This window comes from Oncorhynchus nerka, linkage group LG14 (genome assembly GCF_034236695.1).
Source record: "Oncorhynchus nerka isolate Pitt River linkage group LG14, Oner_Uvic_2.0, whole genome shotgun sequence".
Taxonomy (NCBI): domain Eukaryota; kingdom Metazoa; phylum Chordata; class Actinopteri; order Salmoniformes; family Salmonidae; genus Oncorhynchus; species Oncorhynchus nerka.
This window is the reverse complement of record NC_088409.1, coordinates 53,146,524-53,163,594: the sequence shown is the minus strand read 5'-3', so window position 1 is coordinate 53,163,594 and position 17,071 is coordinate 53,146,524. Positions and strand designations below refer to the sequence as shown.

Genomic DNA, 17,071 nt, shown 5'->3' with positions numbered 1-17,071 from the left:
TCCCCTCCAAGTCTCCGACCACTACCTTGTATCCTTTTCCCTCTCGCTCTCATCCAACACTTCCCACACTGCCCCTACTCGGATGGTATCGCGCCGTCCCAACCTTCGCTCTCTCTCCCCCGCTACTCTCTCCTCTTCCATCCTATCATCTCTTCCCTCTGCTCAAACCTTCTCCAACCTATCTCCTGATTCTGCCTCCTCAACCCTCCTCTCTCCCTTTCTGCATCCTTTGACTCTCTATGTCCCCTATCCTCCAGGCCGGCTCGGTCCTCCCCTCCCGCTCCGTGGCTCGACGACTCATTGCGAGCTCACAGAACAGGGCTCCGGGCAGCCGAGCGGAAATGGAGGAAAACTCGCCTCCCTGCGGACCTGGCATCCTTTCACTCCCTCCTCTCTACATTTTCCTCCTCTGTCTCTGCTGCTAAAGCCACTTTCTACCACTCTAAATTCCAAGCATCTGCCTCTAACCCTAGGAAGCTCTTTGCCACCTTCTCCTCCCTCTTGAATCCTCCTCCCCCTCCGCCCCCTCCTCCCTCTCTGCAGATGACTTCGTCAACCATTTTGAAAAGAAGGTCGACGACATCCGATCCTCGTTTGCTAAGTCAAACGACACCGCTGGTTCTGCTCACACTGCCCTACCCTGTGCTCTGACCTCTTTCTCCCTCTCTCTCCAGATGACATCTCGCGTCTTGTGACGGCCGGCCGCCCAACAACCTGCCCGCTTGACCCTATCCCCTCCTCTCTTCTCCAGACCATCTCCGGTGACCTTCTCCCTTACCTCACCTCGCTCATCAACTCATCCCTGACCGCTGGCTACGTCCCTCCCGTCTTCAAGAGAGCGAGAGTTGCACCCCTTCTGAAAAAACCTACACTCGATCCCTCCGATGTCAACAACTACAGACCAGTATCCCTTCTTTCTTTTCTCTCCAAAACTCTTGAACGTGCCGTCCTTGGCCAGCTCTCCCGCTATCTCTCTCAGAATGACCTTCTTGATCCAAATCAGTCAGGTTTCAAGACTAGTCATTCAACTGAGACTGCTCTTCTCTGTATCACGGAGGCGCTCCGCACTGCTAAAGCTAACTCTCTCTCCTCTGCTCTCATCCTTCTAGACCTATCGGCTGCCTTCGATACTGTGAACCATCAGATCCTCCTCTCCACCCTCTCCGAGTTGGGCATCTCCGGCGCGGCCCACGCTTGGATTGCGTCCTACCTGACAGGTCGCTCCTACCAGGTGGCGTGGCGAGAATCCGTCTCCTCACCACGTGCTCTCACCACTGGTGTCCCCCAGGGCTCTGTTCTAGGCCCTCTCCTATTCTCGCTATACACCAAGTCACTTGGCTCTGTCATAACCTCACATGGTCTCTCCTATCATTGCTATGCAGACGACACACAATTAATCTTCTCCTTTCCCCCTTCTGACGACCAGGTGGCGAATCGCATCTCTGCATGTCTGGCAGACATATCAGTGTGGATGACGGATCATCACCTCAAGCTGAACCTCGGCAAGACGGAGCTGCTCTTCCTCCCGGGGAAGGACTGCCCGTTCCATGATCTCGCCATCACGGTTGACAACTCCATTGTGTCCTCGTCCCAGAGCGCTAAGAACCTTGGCGTGATCCTGGACAACACCCTGTCGTTCTCAAATAACATCAAGGCGGTGGCCCGTTCCTGTAGGTTCATGCTCTACAACATCCGCAGAGTACGACCCTGCCTCACACAGGAAGCGGTGCAGGTCCTAATCCAGGCACTTGTCATCTCCCGTCTGGATTACTGCAACTCGCTGTTGGCTGGGCTCCCTGCCTGTGCCATTAAACCCCTACAACTCATCCAGAACGCCGCAGCCCGTCTGGTGTTCAACCTTCCCAAGTTCTCTCACGTCACCCCGCTCCTCCGCTCTCTCCACTGGCTTCCAGTTGAAGCTCGCATCCGCTACAAGACCATGGTGCTTGCCTACGGAGCTGTGAGGGGAACGGCACCTCAGTACCTCCAGGCTCTGATCAGGCCCTACACCCAAACAAGGGCACTGCGTTCATCCACCTCTGGCCTGCTCGCCTCCCTACCACTGAGGAAGTACAGTTCCCGCTCAGCCCAGTCAAAACTGTTCGCTGCTCTGGCCCCCAATGGTGGAACAAACTCCCTCACGACGCCAGGACAGCGGAGTCAATCACCACCTTCCGGAGACACCTGAAACCCCACCTCTTTAAGGAACACCTAGGATAGGATAAAGTAATCCTTCTCACCCCCTCCCCCCTTAAAAGACCTAGATGCACTATTGTAAAGTGGCTGTTCCACTGGATGTCTTAAGGTGAAAGCACCAATTTGTAAGTCGCTCTGGATAAGAGCGTCTGCTAAATGACTTAAATGTAAATGTAAATGTACATAACACTAAGAAACACATGACTAGACTGATAGGGAAGTGCAGTAAACCACTAGGGGGTGATGTGAGCCTAGATTTTCCAGCTAAGGATTATTCATATTCAGCTAAGGGATGGAAACAGAAATCAATGGGCTATAGTTGTAAGAAATACACATACTCTCCAAAGTATCGAAGCAGGCATTGCATTCTACAGTTTGGTCAAATAACAGAAGTTCTACCCGCACTATTGGTTAGAGCCTGTAAGTAAGCATTTCACTGTAAGGTGTCCACTGTACAGAAACAGTTGTATTCGGCGCACGTGACAAATAAACTTTGATTTGATTCTTATTCAGAGTGACTTAGTCAAAAACACAGACAAACATGCACACACACACACACACACACACAGGATGTGTGTGTGTGTGTTGGGTAACATGGTGTTTCTGTAACAGGGTTTCTTTGAGGAAGAGGAGAGTAAAGAGTTCATCTATAAGGAGCCCAAGCTGACAGGACTGTCCGAGATCTCCCAGAGGCTCCTCAAACTCTACTCGGACAAGTTTGGGGCCGACAACGTCAAGATGATCCAGGACTCCAACAAGGTCAGTCTACTACCTCCCCCCAGCGTCCAAACACTGTCACATGTATATGTATTATTCAAAGTGTATCGGGCCTCTTTAGTCCTTGTCTCTGTGACTTTCATAGAAAGATTGCTGTCAAAATGTTATAAATGAATTCATGTACTACTACATTTGGTCAGCAATCTTTCTCCATAGAAAAGCAGCCAGTGAAGTAGTGATTCATTTAGACCATGCCTCTCCAACAGGTCCATTGCTCACCAAACACTTGTGAAAGTATATGCAATTTTCACGTGTTCCATCGCAAACTGCCATAAACACATCTCACAAGTATGAGACACCGCAATCTCCCAGCTGCTATGTAATCAACGCAACTTGACATTATTCCACCCCTGGTTAGACACTATCGGCTTAAAAAGACAAACTTAACCCAATATCTGCAAATTAATTTCCAGCAATATTGCCCCAGTGTGTCTGTGTGGTGCACGCGTTTGTCTATCCCTCCCTGTGTAGGCAGTTGATGTGATAACCGTTTAAATTAAATGTTAATGGCACGGTAGGTTTACCTGGCAGAAGTATATAATTTGTATCTTTTATTTGTTATTTGCTATGAAATTAGCATCAGCAGCATCGCTAGACCGGCACATTAGACTGCACATTCCTCACTCGCTAGATGCACAATTAAAGGGCCAGATGTGCAATTAATGGAGCATTACACTCAAAAATCTCAATTCTTTCAGACATATACACATCAGCAACCCCAGCGAGTAAAGTCACTGCAACCCTGAACAAAGAGCTGCAGTCAGTTTAGAAAAAAATGTGACCAGTAATAAACTGGTCCTGAACATCTCTAAAACTAATAGCATTGTATTTGGTACAAAGTTGAGGAGACTAAATTACTTGGTGTTACCTTAGATTGTAAATTATCATGGCCAAAACATATGCTGTAGATTCAATGGTTGTGAAGATGGGGAGAGTTCTATCCGTGGTAAAGAGAGGCTTTGCTTTTTTGACACCACGCTCCACAAAACAAGTCCTGCCGGCTTTAGTTGAATCTTATCTTGATTATTGTGTGTTTAAAGGTCACATGTACAGGTGTGATTACTGTAAAAATGTTAGGCTCTGAGCTCCAACATGCAGGACAAGTGAAATAAAATACTGAAAATGGTATTAGAAAATCAATAGAAATAGGACTATATACATCATAACTATAGCAGTGATTAATAAATAAATGTCCAGAGTAAAAACTGTTGAGGGGGTGGGGGGGGGGATGACCATAGGCGGAGAAGCATGACCATTGTGCAAGTGAAATAAAAACAATAAAAATGATATATTATGATATTGTCAAGACCTGCAAAGAAGGACCAAGTTAAGCTGCAACTTGGCACCGAACAGAACGGCACATTTTGCTCTTCATTAAAATCAGAGGGCTAATATCAATACTATGCATGCCAGTCTCTCTTGGCTAACAGTTGAGGAACGACTGACTTCATCAGAGAGAGTAATAGGATACGGCATGTGTCAAAATTGATTGATTGCTGACCTTATGACCTGATGACATGTACTGAATATGTGCCCCCGCCCCGCCCCCCCCCCCTGTTCGTGTGGTCATGTGTTAGAGGGTGTTTGAACTTTTGGGGCCCATGCCCCCCTCCACCCCCCAGTTTTATCTCCCTTATGGTTGTTATCTATGAAGCAGGAATGTCTGGGGCTATAGATAGCGCTGGGGCCTCAGCATTATAAATGTCCAGAACAAGGCTTGCGAAACCCAGAACCGTAAACCCTATTTTTTAAACATGGATTTTGCGATCAGTGGCAAAGCTGTGATGACTGTAGCCTCGGAGGCAGGACCGCGTCTGAAACATCGAGAAAGGGCAAAGTATACAGCCGCAATATACGATGCACCAAAAAGCGTTTTTAAACGTGTATAGAACCCAGATACCGCCCGCAACGGCGCTGAAAGATGAAGTGTTGATGTCTAACGGACAGCATTGGGGGCATCTGTTTGATTACTTGGCCTGTAGCGTGAAACTCTATACGTTAGCCGAAGGAGAAGAATATACCGACCAGAAATTAGGCGTGACTTATGATGTTGAAGACTGGACGGTTTTTCGACAGGTTTTGTGTCCCGAACTGAGCCGTATCACCAAGGGTTACAGCTTGTTCACAGGCTACGAGACCCGTTGGGAAGGTACCCGGACACCTCAGGAAGAGTATTTCACAGAGTTAAATTACAACGTATAAATGGACGGCCTTGCGGGTGCGTGGAATTTTACGTCAGCACCATGAAATCAAAAAACCAAAACATCAGGGCTGGCGGTTCGGACGGGTATTTCCGGCTTCGAATGCTTATACCCCTTAAAAGCTGGCCTTTAATGGAATTGCAAATGTTGGAGCTGTTGGACGCTCTGTTTGTACAGAGCCAAAAGCGCCAGAGCATTGTACGGATAAAGAAGTGCATAATATATACGAATCCTGAGGATTACGACTCAAAGCAACCCCAAGAAGATACAACGTCAGGAGAGGCAGCCCCCAAAGAAAGCGAGGTAAGCTGTGTTGTTAACCCCGCCCAGATACCCCAAGGGTTGGTTCAAGAATAAAAAGGCTGGTTCTTAAAACCTACAGTTCTTAACCTACGCATTGACCATGGATATTCCTAACGCATACCCGAACTCCGAAACGGCCTGGGCTCCCGACACTAAGGATTGTATGCCTCGCAGCCCTCCATTCTACTCCCCCCTGGCAAGACCCTCGACACCCCCTACCTGTACACAACCTGAGGACGTGTTTGATGGGGTGGTCAGTACTATTTTGTTGACACAATCAAGGCCTCAGTAGCCGCTTTTAGACGTGGTGATTGGAGAATATATACGAGAAAATGCATCGGTTGTGAGATTAATCACCCCAGCCAGCAAAGGCACCCCTGCCTATACGATCCCCAAGATACTACTTCTTCAACAATTTTGAGGCGCTGGTGAAAAGACTTTGGTCCCGCCGGTTTATACCATCGCTGGTCAGAGCCCTGGAGGCTATGGGCCTTGTGCCGTCTATCCCCAGAGTTTACGGGGTAACCGAAGCATTCCTACACGAGCTAAAGGAGGCAATTCACATACACCAGAAACTCAAAGAAATCCGACACACCCTGGTGGAGGATAACAAATACAGGGAGGCTGTGGTGTCGGATGTGTTGGCTTTCTGGCTCAATAAACCCCAAGAGCCCGAGTGACATTTTTGTTATTTAGATGTAGAGCAATGGGTAACTATATGTATACGATGTTAGATAGAATAAATACATTTTTTCTTTTGAGAGAACTTACAAGTGTTATGCATCAAATTATTGAAAATAAAGTGAACAATGTCTCGTTCTACAAAACCCCCAATTCCGGGGCTAATGTAGAGCGTGTTTTGAAAATGGACCAAATCATGACTCATGTACGCCATGCTGGCGAGGTTCTACAATGGACACAAATGGTAACCCGGCTTTGTGGTGATTCTGAAGAACTAGAAACAACCTTGTCTAAGATTTTACTTTATTTGTTTGAAACACCCTTTAATTGTACCATGTATCATAATTGTTGTTTATATACTTTTATAGCGGATGTGTCTGTTGTAAAAATTCAGCGAAACAAACCTGTTAATCTAACCCAAATATACAAGGTTTTACATGATTCGATCATAGAGAAAGGGGGGGCATGTATCCTGCAACGAATTAGGGATTGTCTGTATACATAATACCTAATGTTTTCATGAAAATAAAAATCCCAAAAATGAAAATGAAATGTTGTTGTTATTTGAAAGTGGCTCATTAACATTATTGTACCTCAGAGAGGCAAGAAGGATGGCAGAGCAGATTTTGAAAAACATTTATTATAATCCCTCTAACCCGGGGTCTTATGGTGGTAAGGAGCGTTTACAGCGCGCTTTAGCCTGAAGAAACAGGTCACAGGTTAAGCGATGCTAAAGTCACTGAGTGGCTATCCGAACAAGATGCGCACACTCTACATAAACCCGTGAGAAAACATTTTCCTAGAAATAGAGTTTTTTCTACACACCCATTGTCCCAATTTCAGGCGGATCTATGTGACATGCAGGCCCTTGCAGATAAAAATGAAGGAAACCGCTACATGCTAACGGTCATAGATATTTTCTCTAAAATAGCTTTTGTCCGGGTCTTAAAGAATAAGAGCGGCGCTGAGGTGACCAGGGCATTTGCCTCTATCTTGAAGGAAGGAGGCGCCCCCAAGAAATTGCAGACCGATGGCGGAAAATAATTTTTTAATAAGACCTTTCAGAAACTAATGAAAAAGCACAATATAGTACATTTTGCTACAGGATCGGATTTGAAAGCTTCTGTGGTTGAACGCTTTAACAGGACTCTGAAGGAGAGGATGTGGCGCTATTTTACAGCGCACAACACGCATAGATATATCGATATAGTTCAAGATTTAGTAATTGCGTATAACAATAGTTATCATAAAAGTATAAGGATGAAACCCTCCGAAGTCTCTTCGGAAAACTCTTTTCAAGTCTTTAAAAATCTGTATGGTTTGCTCCCTCTTCGCCGTAAGAAAAAAAACATTTTAAATTTATTGTGGGGGACTTGGTTCGTATATCCAAGTTGAGGGGTGTTTTCGATAAAAAATACGTGCAAGGATACAGTGATGAGCTTTTCACGGTTACAGAATGTCTGCCGCGCATACCCCCGGTCTACATATTAAAAGATTATGACGGGGAACTTATAACGGGATCTTTTATGAGCAGGAATTACAGAAGGTAACGGGTGGTAAAGACAAGGTGTTTCACGTAGATGAGATTCTAGATCAAAAGAGAGAGAAAGGTCAAAAATGGGTGCTGGTCCGCTGGAAAAACTGGCCGCTAAAATTCAACAGCTGGGTATTAGAGAAGGATGTAGTGGAGGCATCAGGGGTTAATTTAAACCCCATGCATGATAAAATACATCCTCATTCGGTGTACACCGGAGGGCATAATGGAACACAGCGGCTTCTACCTGACTCTCCCCAGTAATGCGTCCGCACACATATATCGTAATAATCAGAGTTCTAATTATACAACCAATTTTCCAAAGCCTATAGAGTTATCAGAGGCCTGGGAAGTAGGGCTCAGCGAGATTACATACCCCCATAGCTGGTATAATATCAAAGATAAGGACCGGGAATTTTATTTCAAAAAGTTAACGGAACCTGCTAAATTTATTAAGGTTAAAAAAGGGTTCTATAGAACCGTCGAAAGGCTCGTCTCCGAGTTGAATGAACGGCTATCGCAGAACAGTATGGAAATATTCCTGATGTACAACCCTATACATAAAAGGGTACAAATCTCAGGAGATGCTTCCGGGGGGATAAAGACCAGTGGTAATTTAGCCTACATGTTAGGGATGGGGCCCAATACATGGACGTATGTGAGAGATAAATTATTCCCATTCCCGCGGATATACATGCAGGATTTTACAACATATTTGTGTATACCGACATCATATCATATCAAAGGGTCGGAGACAGCTGTGTGCCACTCCTGAGAACGGTTCATATAGATGGAAAGGATGGGGACATCGTCACTGTCACCTACGACAAGCCACACTACGTACCTGTAAGCAAGAAATATATTGAAAACATTCTTGTTGAGCTTAAAACGGATCAGAACGAAAACATTGAATTTACTTATGGTAAAACGATTGTAAAACTCCACTTTAGACCCACCAAAACCTCTCTACATATATAATATTAGTATTATATATTTTATATACATAATACATCTAAATTAAAATTATGGAACACCGACATCTCGACCCTAACCGGTATGTCACATACTATGTGGATCAAGTGGGTAATGGGTTACCAGGATATTATGGATCGCCCACCATGTATGGTTCGGGGATCGGAGGGATATTTCGTAATCTCTTTAGGATGGTTTTACCGTTTATGAAGAGAGGCTTCAGCATAGCCAAACCGCATTTAAAATCAGCAGCAAAAAATATAGTAAGTGAGGTTGTCGCCAATGCGATAACCAGAAGGGCGTCACCAGATGTCGAGAGTCAAGAAGGCTCGGGGTTGATGATGTTGTCTCGAAGACCGAAAAAGAGACCGCCCGGTATAAGGCGAAGACTTGAGCCTAAAAAATGGAGGTTAACGGTTAAAAGAAACTCAGTTAGTCAAAGACGGGGTAAAGTGAGGAGGTCTGGACCAAAAACGGTAAAAAGAATACTCGGATGTATTTTCTAAAAGAACAAGCACCATGGCTCTTTTACACCGCATGTCCTCTGAAGCTATAAAAACAGAGCTCGATTTTTTCACGGCCCCCTTAACCCAACATTCAGTAGAGAGGTCCAGTTATGTGGAGATAGCCCCACTCTCTGCCATTACAGACAACGGCCCCATAGAGTTTTTCATACCAGGCCACGGTGACAACTATCTGGACCTCAACAACACCTTGGTGCATTTGCGTCTAAAAGTAACCAAAAGAGATGGTACTGATATTGCAAACGATGCCAAAGTGAGTCTCATTAATTACCCAGTGGCCACCATCTTCTCCCAAGTGGATGTGACTTTGGGGGAACGGCTAATCAGTCAAAGCAGTGCCACATACCCCTACCGTGCCATCATGGAATGCTTACTCAACTACTCTGAAGACACTCTCAAGACCCAATTCAGCGCAGGGCTTTTTAGCAAGGATACTGCAGGAGGTTCTATGGAATCGACAGACCCATCCACAGGTGCAAATAAAGGCCTGGCCGCCCGGGCTCGCTACTGTGCAGAATCTCGAGAGTTTCATCTGCTAGGCCCTATACACTCTGACATTTTCTTTTCAAGAACGTTTACTCTTAAATGCGGTTGATTTAAGACTAAAATTAACCAGGGCCAAGGATGAGTTTTGCCTAATGTCTGCAACGGATGGGGACTTTAGCTTAAAAGTGTTGGGGGCCATGCTTTTTATTAAAAAAGTATCGGTATCTCCGGCAGTTCGTCTGGGTCACTCACAGGCTTTGCTGAAAGGAAATGCCCTTTACCCTCTCCAAAGAATTACCATGAAAACCTTTAGCATACCTGTGGGCAGCAGAATCTGCAGTCAAGAAAACCTATTTCTAGGCCCTTTACCGCGATACGTAGTTATAGGTTTGGTTGATCACGCTCCAATACGGGCAGCTTAAATAAAAACCCTTTAATTTTCAACACTTCAATGCAGAGTATGTCGCTCTGTGTCAGGACGGACGTCAGGTCCCTGCTAAGGCTTTCCAACCGCAATTTAATAACAACATATCTGTGCGAGAATTTTACAATCTATTCCTGGCTACCGGGAGGCATCTAAAAGATCTCTCTTTACCTATTGACAGAAATGATTTTGCCGAGGGTTACACAATGTATGCTTTCAATTTATCCCCAGATGATGACACCTCAGGAAATCTTTCTGTGGTGTCCCAAGGTAACCTCAGGCTGGAAATGTGTTTCCGTACACCTTTAGCCTGTACGGTTAGCATGATTGTTTATGCCTGCTCTGATTCAATCTTGGAGGTGAATAGCCGAAGACAGGTTTTAGTAGATTATTATTAAGGATCGTTGAGCAAAAGACATGAATACCCAAGAGTTGGAAGGGCTGATGAGCCGACTGATTGGAAAACAATTTTGCGGAGTGTTGGCTTGTGATGAATTACCTATGGAGAAATGGAAGGTGCGGCCTGCAATGTTTATTGTCAATACCCATCCTAAAAACATGCCGGGTGAACATTGGCTAGCTGTGACCTTAGAAGAGGAAGGAGGAAGAAAAATCTCAACTTTTTTTGATTCCTATGGTTTCCCACCCGGTTTTTCACATTTCCCCAAATCTATTAAAGAATTTCTGACCAAAAATGGCTCAAAGATATACTACAATATCAAACAGGTGCAAGATACCCTTTCAACGACATGCGGTCAACACTGTGTATTCTACCTATGCCAAAGAGCCCGGGGAGTTTCTTTTGAAGATGTTATGTCTCTTTATAAGGATGATTTAAGAAGTAATGATAAAGTTGTAGCTTGTTTTGTTAGAAAATATCAAAAGTGTTCAAATGTGTATCCTCTAAGAACGTGTAATCAAGGCGTATGCTCACGCCAAATGTTTCAAGAATGCCACAAATGTTAAATTGCTTATTTTTCAAATAAAATTTATTGAATTTAATCATAGTCATTCAAAAGTCATTCAAAAGGCTAACCACCCAGAGAGATCGGGATTAGGGAAAGGGGTGCTGTATCTCGGTGACGGTTTGTGTTTTAAATAGTGAATCTGTTGCCGAATCTTATAGTTGGGTCCACCCGAGAGGGGTATGTTGAGGATGGCCAGGGCCTTAAGAAACTGAAGCCACCCTGGAGGTCTTCGGTCATCAGCCACCTTGTGGGCAGATGTGGTACTTTTAAGCAAGTCAAGTATATGTGAACCCTTGACAACAGCCCCCTGAAGGATAAACTCTCCTTTGTCATTCCAAGTAGCTGCCCCATTTGAGTCTTTTAGCTTGTTCATAATGTAGCTAACATTTTTCCTGTTACGTGCCGGAACATGGGTTAACAAGTCATGCATAACTTTATCTTCAACAGGCATTTGATCTTCAGATGGTAAGCTCGCAGGTACAGGCCTTACAGGGGCGTGGCTCTCGCGAGGCTCGTCATCTTTTAAAGGGTCCTGTAGGGAAATAGTTAAATGGCATGTCTCTCTCTCCCCTTGTTTCACCAAGGACAAATACCTTTGCAAGAGGTTTGTGTATTTTTGGACCTTATCATAGGGTTCAATCCTTTTTGATTCAAAATATCCTTCATGGCCGTATCCAAATCATTTTCCGCTGTTTGTCTGATATTTTCGGGGCCCCTGCATTTGTTTTTTAAGTCTATCCAACTCTTGTTGTGGCACCAGATACATTTTATTGGCCATCACCCTATGTGTTCAACCACCACGTCGGGCTGCAATAAGGCTGGTGATGAAGGGCACGGCTATACTTAGTAAAGGTAGAATAAAACCGCCAGACTGTTGTATGCTATGTCGTTTCTTTTGAAGACTGACCCTTTTATTGGCAAAGAGCTTGATCGAGGTCTTTTGTCTCTTTAATTTTTTCAATTGTGTCAGGGTGAGTGGAATGCGTCCTTTGAGAAGATTCAAAGCAATCTCACATAGGGATAATATGAGATCTGAAGAACAGTGACCCAAGATGGCCTTCCGTTCATTAGATGTAGCCCCAACTAGGCTTCTCAAGAGGGGCAAGTTTCTTTTTAAACGCAGAGACATAGCGGCTACTTTTTTTTTTTTAGGAATGTACGCAGCCGGCCACTCCCACGGAACAGACCGGTTCGTAGCCTCAGGTGTTCTGGAGTATTTGCTTTTAAATCCACGATTAAATAAGAAAATGGCGCTTGGGTTGCGTCCTCGTAGCTCTCCATAAAGTAGGATTTCCTTCCCGGGTACATCTGCTGAGCTAGAGTGTTAATTTGTAGTTTGTCTCTAGGATTTTTGAACAAAACCATGTAATTGGCGTTCAAACTGATGGTGCGGCTATTTTTACCTTGGTGAAACACATTCTGCACCAAGCAAAGCACGGACAGGTTTCTATGATGAGTATATTGGGTAAACGCTCGGGCAATTTCGGGATGTTCGCTACCTGCATATAGCATATCGTCCAAAACCAACAGATTGTTTTTATGAGGAGGTAAAAGTTCATCATCAGACAGGGTATCAGGTATTCCTTCAACAAACTTGATTTTTATTGTCTTCAACAATTCATCATACAGAGGTTGATAACATGAATAACACCACACAACATTATCAGGCTTTTGAGATAACACATGTTCAGAATTCTCTAAAATACTTTTTACAAAACAAGTTTTACCACTATTCGAAGGCCCTGCGATTAAGGCCGAAAATGGTAGTTGCAACCGGGGGTCAAAACCTTCTACAGCAGTCATTATATCTTAAGCTTTAAGACCCCTGTAGCTTGTAGCATAAGTCAGTAGCCATAGGGCAATGTAGTCCCGTCAGGCAAAAGCACTCTCTTGTCATAGACAACCCTGAATCTTTTAATGAGTGGGGCATTCCTCAGATGGAAGCCCTTTTATCCCTAACAATCTTTTGTAGGAGCTCAAAATCTCCAAGTCACTATTCCTGTCATTTAGGAACCCTCAACCAAGCGTGTGATTGATTCCAAGTTTACACGCTGGGCATTTTCATAGTTTTGAGTCACTCCTTTGGCTTTCAATACCACGTGATTCTTTAGCGTTCTAAAAGCATAGCTTTTGGGCCCACAGGATGACCATTCTGTGATATGGTCACCCTCTGCGAGTTCGCTCGTTAAGCCACCCAGATAGTTGCTGAGTGGGGGGCTCCAATCCCCTGGTTTGCTTACATAGACCACAGAGTCTGTGTCGTGGTAAAGTACCCGCCTCTGAAGCTGCTCCATGAGCTTGTACAGTTCAAGTCGGCCATAGGCCGTGGTAAATGCTGCAAGAAACACATTTACATTACCCGGGGTAGAACCAACTTCTTGTTACGTCGCCATTGCACCAAGGCAATGTCTTGACTCAAGAATGAAAATGTGAAATTTCGTATTGGTCCGAAAAATGAATTCCAAAAATTCTTCAGGGTCTTTAATAATCGACGTTGTCAACATATTACACCTCTGCGCTAATTTGCCCCAAAGCGAATTTAGGTACAATTTCGACACATTTCGTTTTGGTTTTGTTGACCTCTATTCTGTCAGGGTCAAGAAGGATGCCTCTCTGTCATGATAGTCTTGAATGTACCTGTCTTTACTTTCTTGATCTGTGACCGATGCAGGATAGCCTGAAGCCATTTGCTTACATCTCAAGAAGGTCTTGATGTACTCTTTAAAAAGAGTGTCTGATTTCTTTGGAAAGTTCCATACTTCAAAGATTTTGGCCACACGATACCCCATCTCTAAAGCCTTAGAGAATTCAGCTGTGACCCATACACCTGTCAGTGCTCTTTCTTGATCGGTGTGATCACATGGGGTTTGTTGTATGTTTTCACTGCAGGTGCGACAAAGGGGAAAGAAAAGTTTTCCTTGAGGGCCCCTGTAAGGCAACACAGGTATAAACAAACCCCTTGGAGGGTAGACTGTTGCTTTGATCAGACCAAAATAGTTTTGAGGTAAGTCAAAATCACGATGAATAATTTCAGGATGACCTATAGGATAGCATGAGGAACTCATTACATGCGGATAAAGGGATGTAAAATCCACATAGCCTATTGTCTCGTCGGGTTGCGCTACATACCTCAATGTCAAAGCATTGGTACGGCTGCCATACAAGGCCTGTCTTGGCTCCAGAGGTTCTGGGATGTCAAAGCTGGAAAGGAATGCTTGAACATGAAGATCAGACTTTTTGAGGGCTGTCCATTCGTGCTCCCACAAAACAACCACTTTTAGACCGTAAGTAGCCTGTAACGAATCAACTTTGTCTTGAAACTCTTGGTACATTTCCCCAAAAGTCTTTTGGGTTAGGACACATATGTTCTGGGGCACAAAGCAAGATTTGCAACCATGGAAGAAACAACCGTTGTACTCATACACGGTCTCAACCCCGTCAATCTTGGTGTAGCCATCTACATGGTAAGAGCCAAACGCCTTCTCCCCTCGATTCAAAGCATGTTGAATAAAAATGTCTTTATCCTGGGCCATATACTCTAGCCATTGAATGGACCCACTAGAGTAGGCCTTGAACTGGCGTCGGTAGTTGTCAGGCGAGGGGATCGCTATAGAGGATGTCGGCATATAGTGTACGGTATGTTTTCATGCATGCCGATGCAATCGTTGTACAACTCCAAGGGTCAATACCTGCATCTTTGATTACCTCTTCTCTGAATCTGAGGCATCCTTCACGAAGTATAACCACATCATTGTCACAGTATGATTCCATCTCTTTATGGAAATCAAAGGTGCCATGTCTTACTGTCTCATACCAAGTCATGAATCTCTCTCGCTCTTTGGGAGACATTTGATCACACCCATACATTTCTGGGCTGGGATATGATCCTAAATAGTGTAGATTCTCCTCAGATGTGAAGAAGTGGGGGAACCAGCCTTTCACAGAGTTTTCAAAACCCAAGGCCTCTGGCATTTGAGCCAATCTCATGGGTAAGAAGCTTAAACTGTCAATGTATCTCTGGTTGAAGGCGGGATCTACAAAACACAGGATTTTACTCCCTTGCGCTTAGGACCCTCGGCGCTATGCCTTGCTGTATCAAGGGGTTCAGAAGAAGGTACGAGTCGTAGGCTCTAGCATTGTGCGCTATGAACGTAAAGTTTCGGTACTGTGGTTTTCTAAAATGTTTTAGAAAGAGTAGTGCACAATTGGATCCTTCTGCAGACCACTTTTCCCCCGTGAATGTCATGGTAGATACAAAAATAGGCAAATGATCCCCCGATTGTTGATTTGTCTCAAAATCATAGAACACATATTTCTCTGAAGGTTCATCTTCAGCCAAGGGCTGAATATAACACTCGTGTGGCACTTCTTGAACCACTTCAGCATTTCTGCTTTTCAGACCCCTTTACAGATTGGACACTGTAGGATTCCACAAACATGTGGTTTAGGGCTATCTATTTTAAGGCTGTAATTGCAATGACATTTTGGGCATTTCTTGTTAATGGCACAAATGCTTACAGATTTACAGGCCTTAGGGTGCCATGTTTCAATTTTGTGTTTATCGTAACAGTAGGTCGAACGACATGTGCGATGGCAATCCTCACATGGTGTCAAGTTTAGGGTCTGCATAGGGCACTCGGCATCCTGACATACAGAACAGTTATAACGGCACGAGTGCCCCCTTTCGGCTGTAGCCGGTATGGCAGGATCTACACACATAGGTTGCCCCTAGGAACGCCGTGACGTTTGTAACGGCATAGTAATGTTCGTTTTGCACATAAAAGTACAGAATCTGGGGTGCGGTTGGGGGTGTTTTGGAACTTCAAGAGAGCTGCATTAGCTCTACTGTGGTACAAAACCACAATCTTGATATTCAGAAGGTTTTCAAATTTGACAATGTCTGAGAATGGCACGCCTTCATGGATCCCGAGACCCACCGCCGTTTGGATCTCTCTAGCCTTTTGCAATGCCGTCAGATCAGTACATCCGGGGTTAAGTAAATGCGCTAGGCCTATTGCAAAACATAGCTTATTATCGGGATTGTGAACGTTTATGAGGTAGGCCCTTTTATTGCTTATGATTTCTGACTGCATTAGGCTATCAAGCTTCCTTCTCTGCCCACCGCCCCCCTGTGGTTGACGTATTATTTGCACTACAAGCTCTAGGGTTCGATCGGCTATGATGGCTAAATTTGACTGAACAAGGCGTTCTACCAGCGCTGTAAATTGTTCAAGATCTGCTTCGCCATTGGGTAAAATAAGAGATACTGAATTATGCAGGCTATCTCCACATATTTCCAACTGTAAGACATCACGAGGTTCGCCATAATCTCTTGCTGTTTCTAACAGGTCATTCAGAGTGTCCATTATCATCATGTAAAATATAGCATAGTCAAGATTCTGATTCACACATAGGAAATTGAAAAACTGTCGAATCTCTGTATTGTTGAATTTATTCCTCTACACAACCCTGACACGTCTATCATGAACATCTGCAGCCAGATTTATTAGATAATTGTCCAATTCCCCAAAAACATCTTGTGGCGTTTCAGACTCTACGGACCTAGGCGTTACGGGTTGTCCTATCGCTGTCGGGTTTGTCGGGGCCGAAATTGTCTGACTCGCGTTCATACGATTAATTAAGGTTATGAGGGCTTCGGGAATCTGGGATAACATGTTTTCCTCAACCCCCCTGACTGGTTCATACGATTAATCATTTCTAAGAGTTCGGCTGGAATCTGTGTTAATATGCTTTCATCTAACGTTCCTGAATCGTTCATACGTCTTATAACTTCTAGGAGTTCGTCTGGAATCTGGGATAAGAGGCTTTCAACTGTCTCCCCGTGTTGCGTTAGTTCTGCCATTTTTGGATAATTAAGAGTGTTCGTTTTTTTTCTTTCTGTAATGGTTGGTGTTACATGTATGATTTTAGCGTCTGTATTTGCGTTTTTTAATGGGGTTGCTGTTTAACCTCTTCAGTCGACCCTCTACTTTTTTGAACATTCT

At 44.4% G+C, this 17,071-nt stretch overlaps 1 protein-coding gene across 1 annotated transcript in view; it reads left to right on the top strand.

Moving 5' to 3' along the window:
* Positions 1–17,071, top strand: part of LOC115141471 (dedicator of cytokinesis protein 10-like) — a 142,273-nt gene that overhangs the window by 107,003 nt on the left and 18,199 nt on the right. Inside the window, 1 exon segment of the mRNA XM_029680362.2 lies at positions 2,809–2,955. Within this exon segment, the coding sequence (XP_029536222.2) occupies positions 2,809–2,955 (147 nt within the window).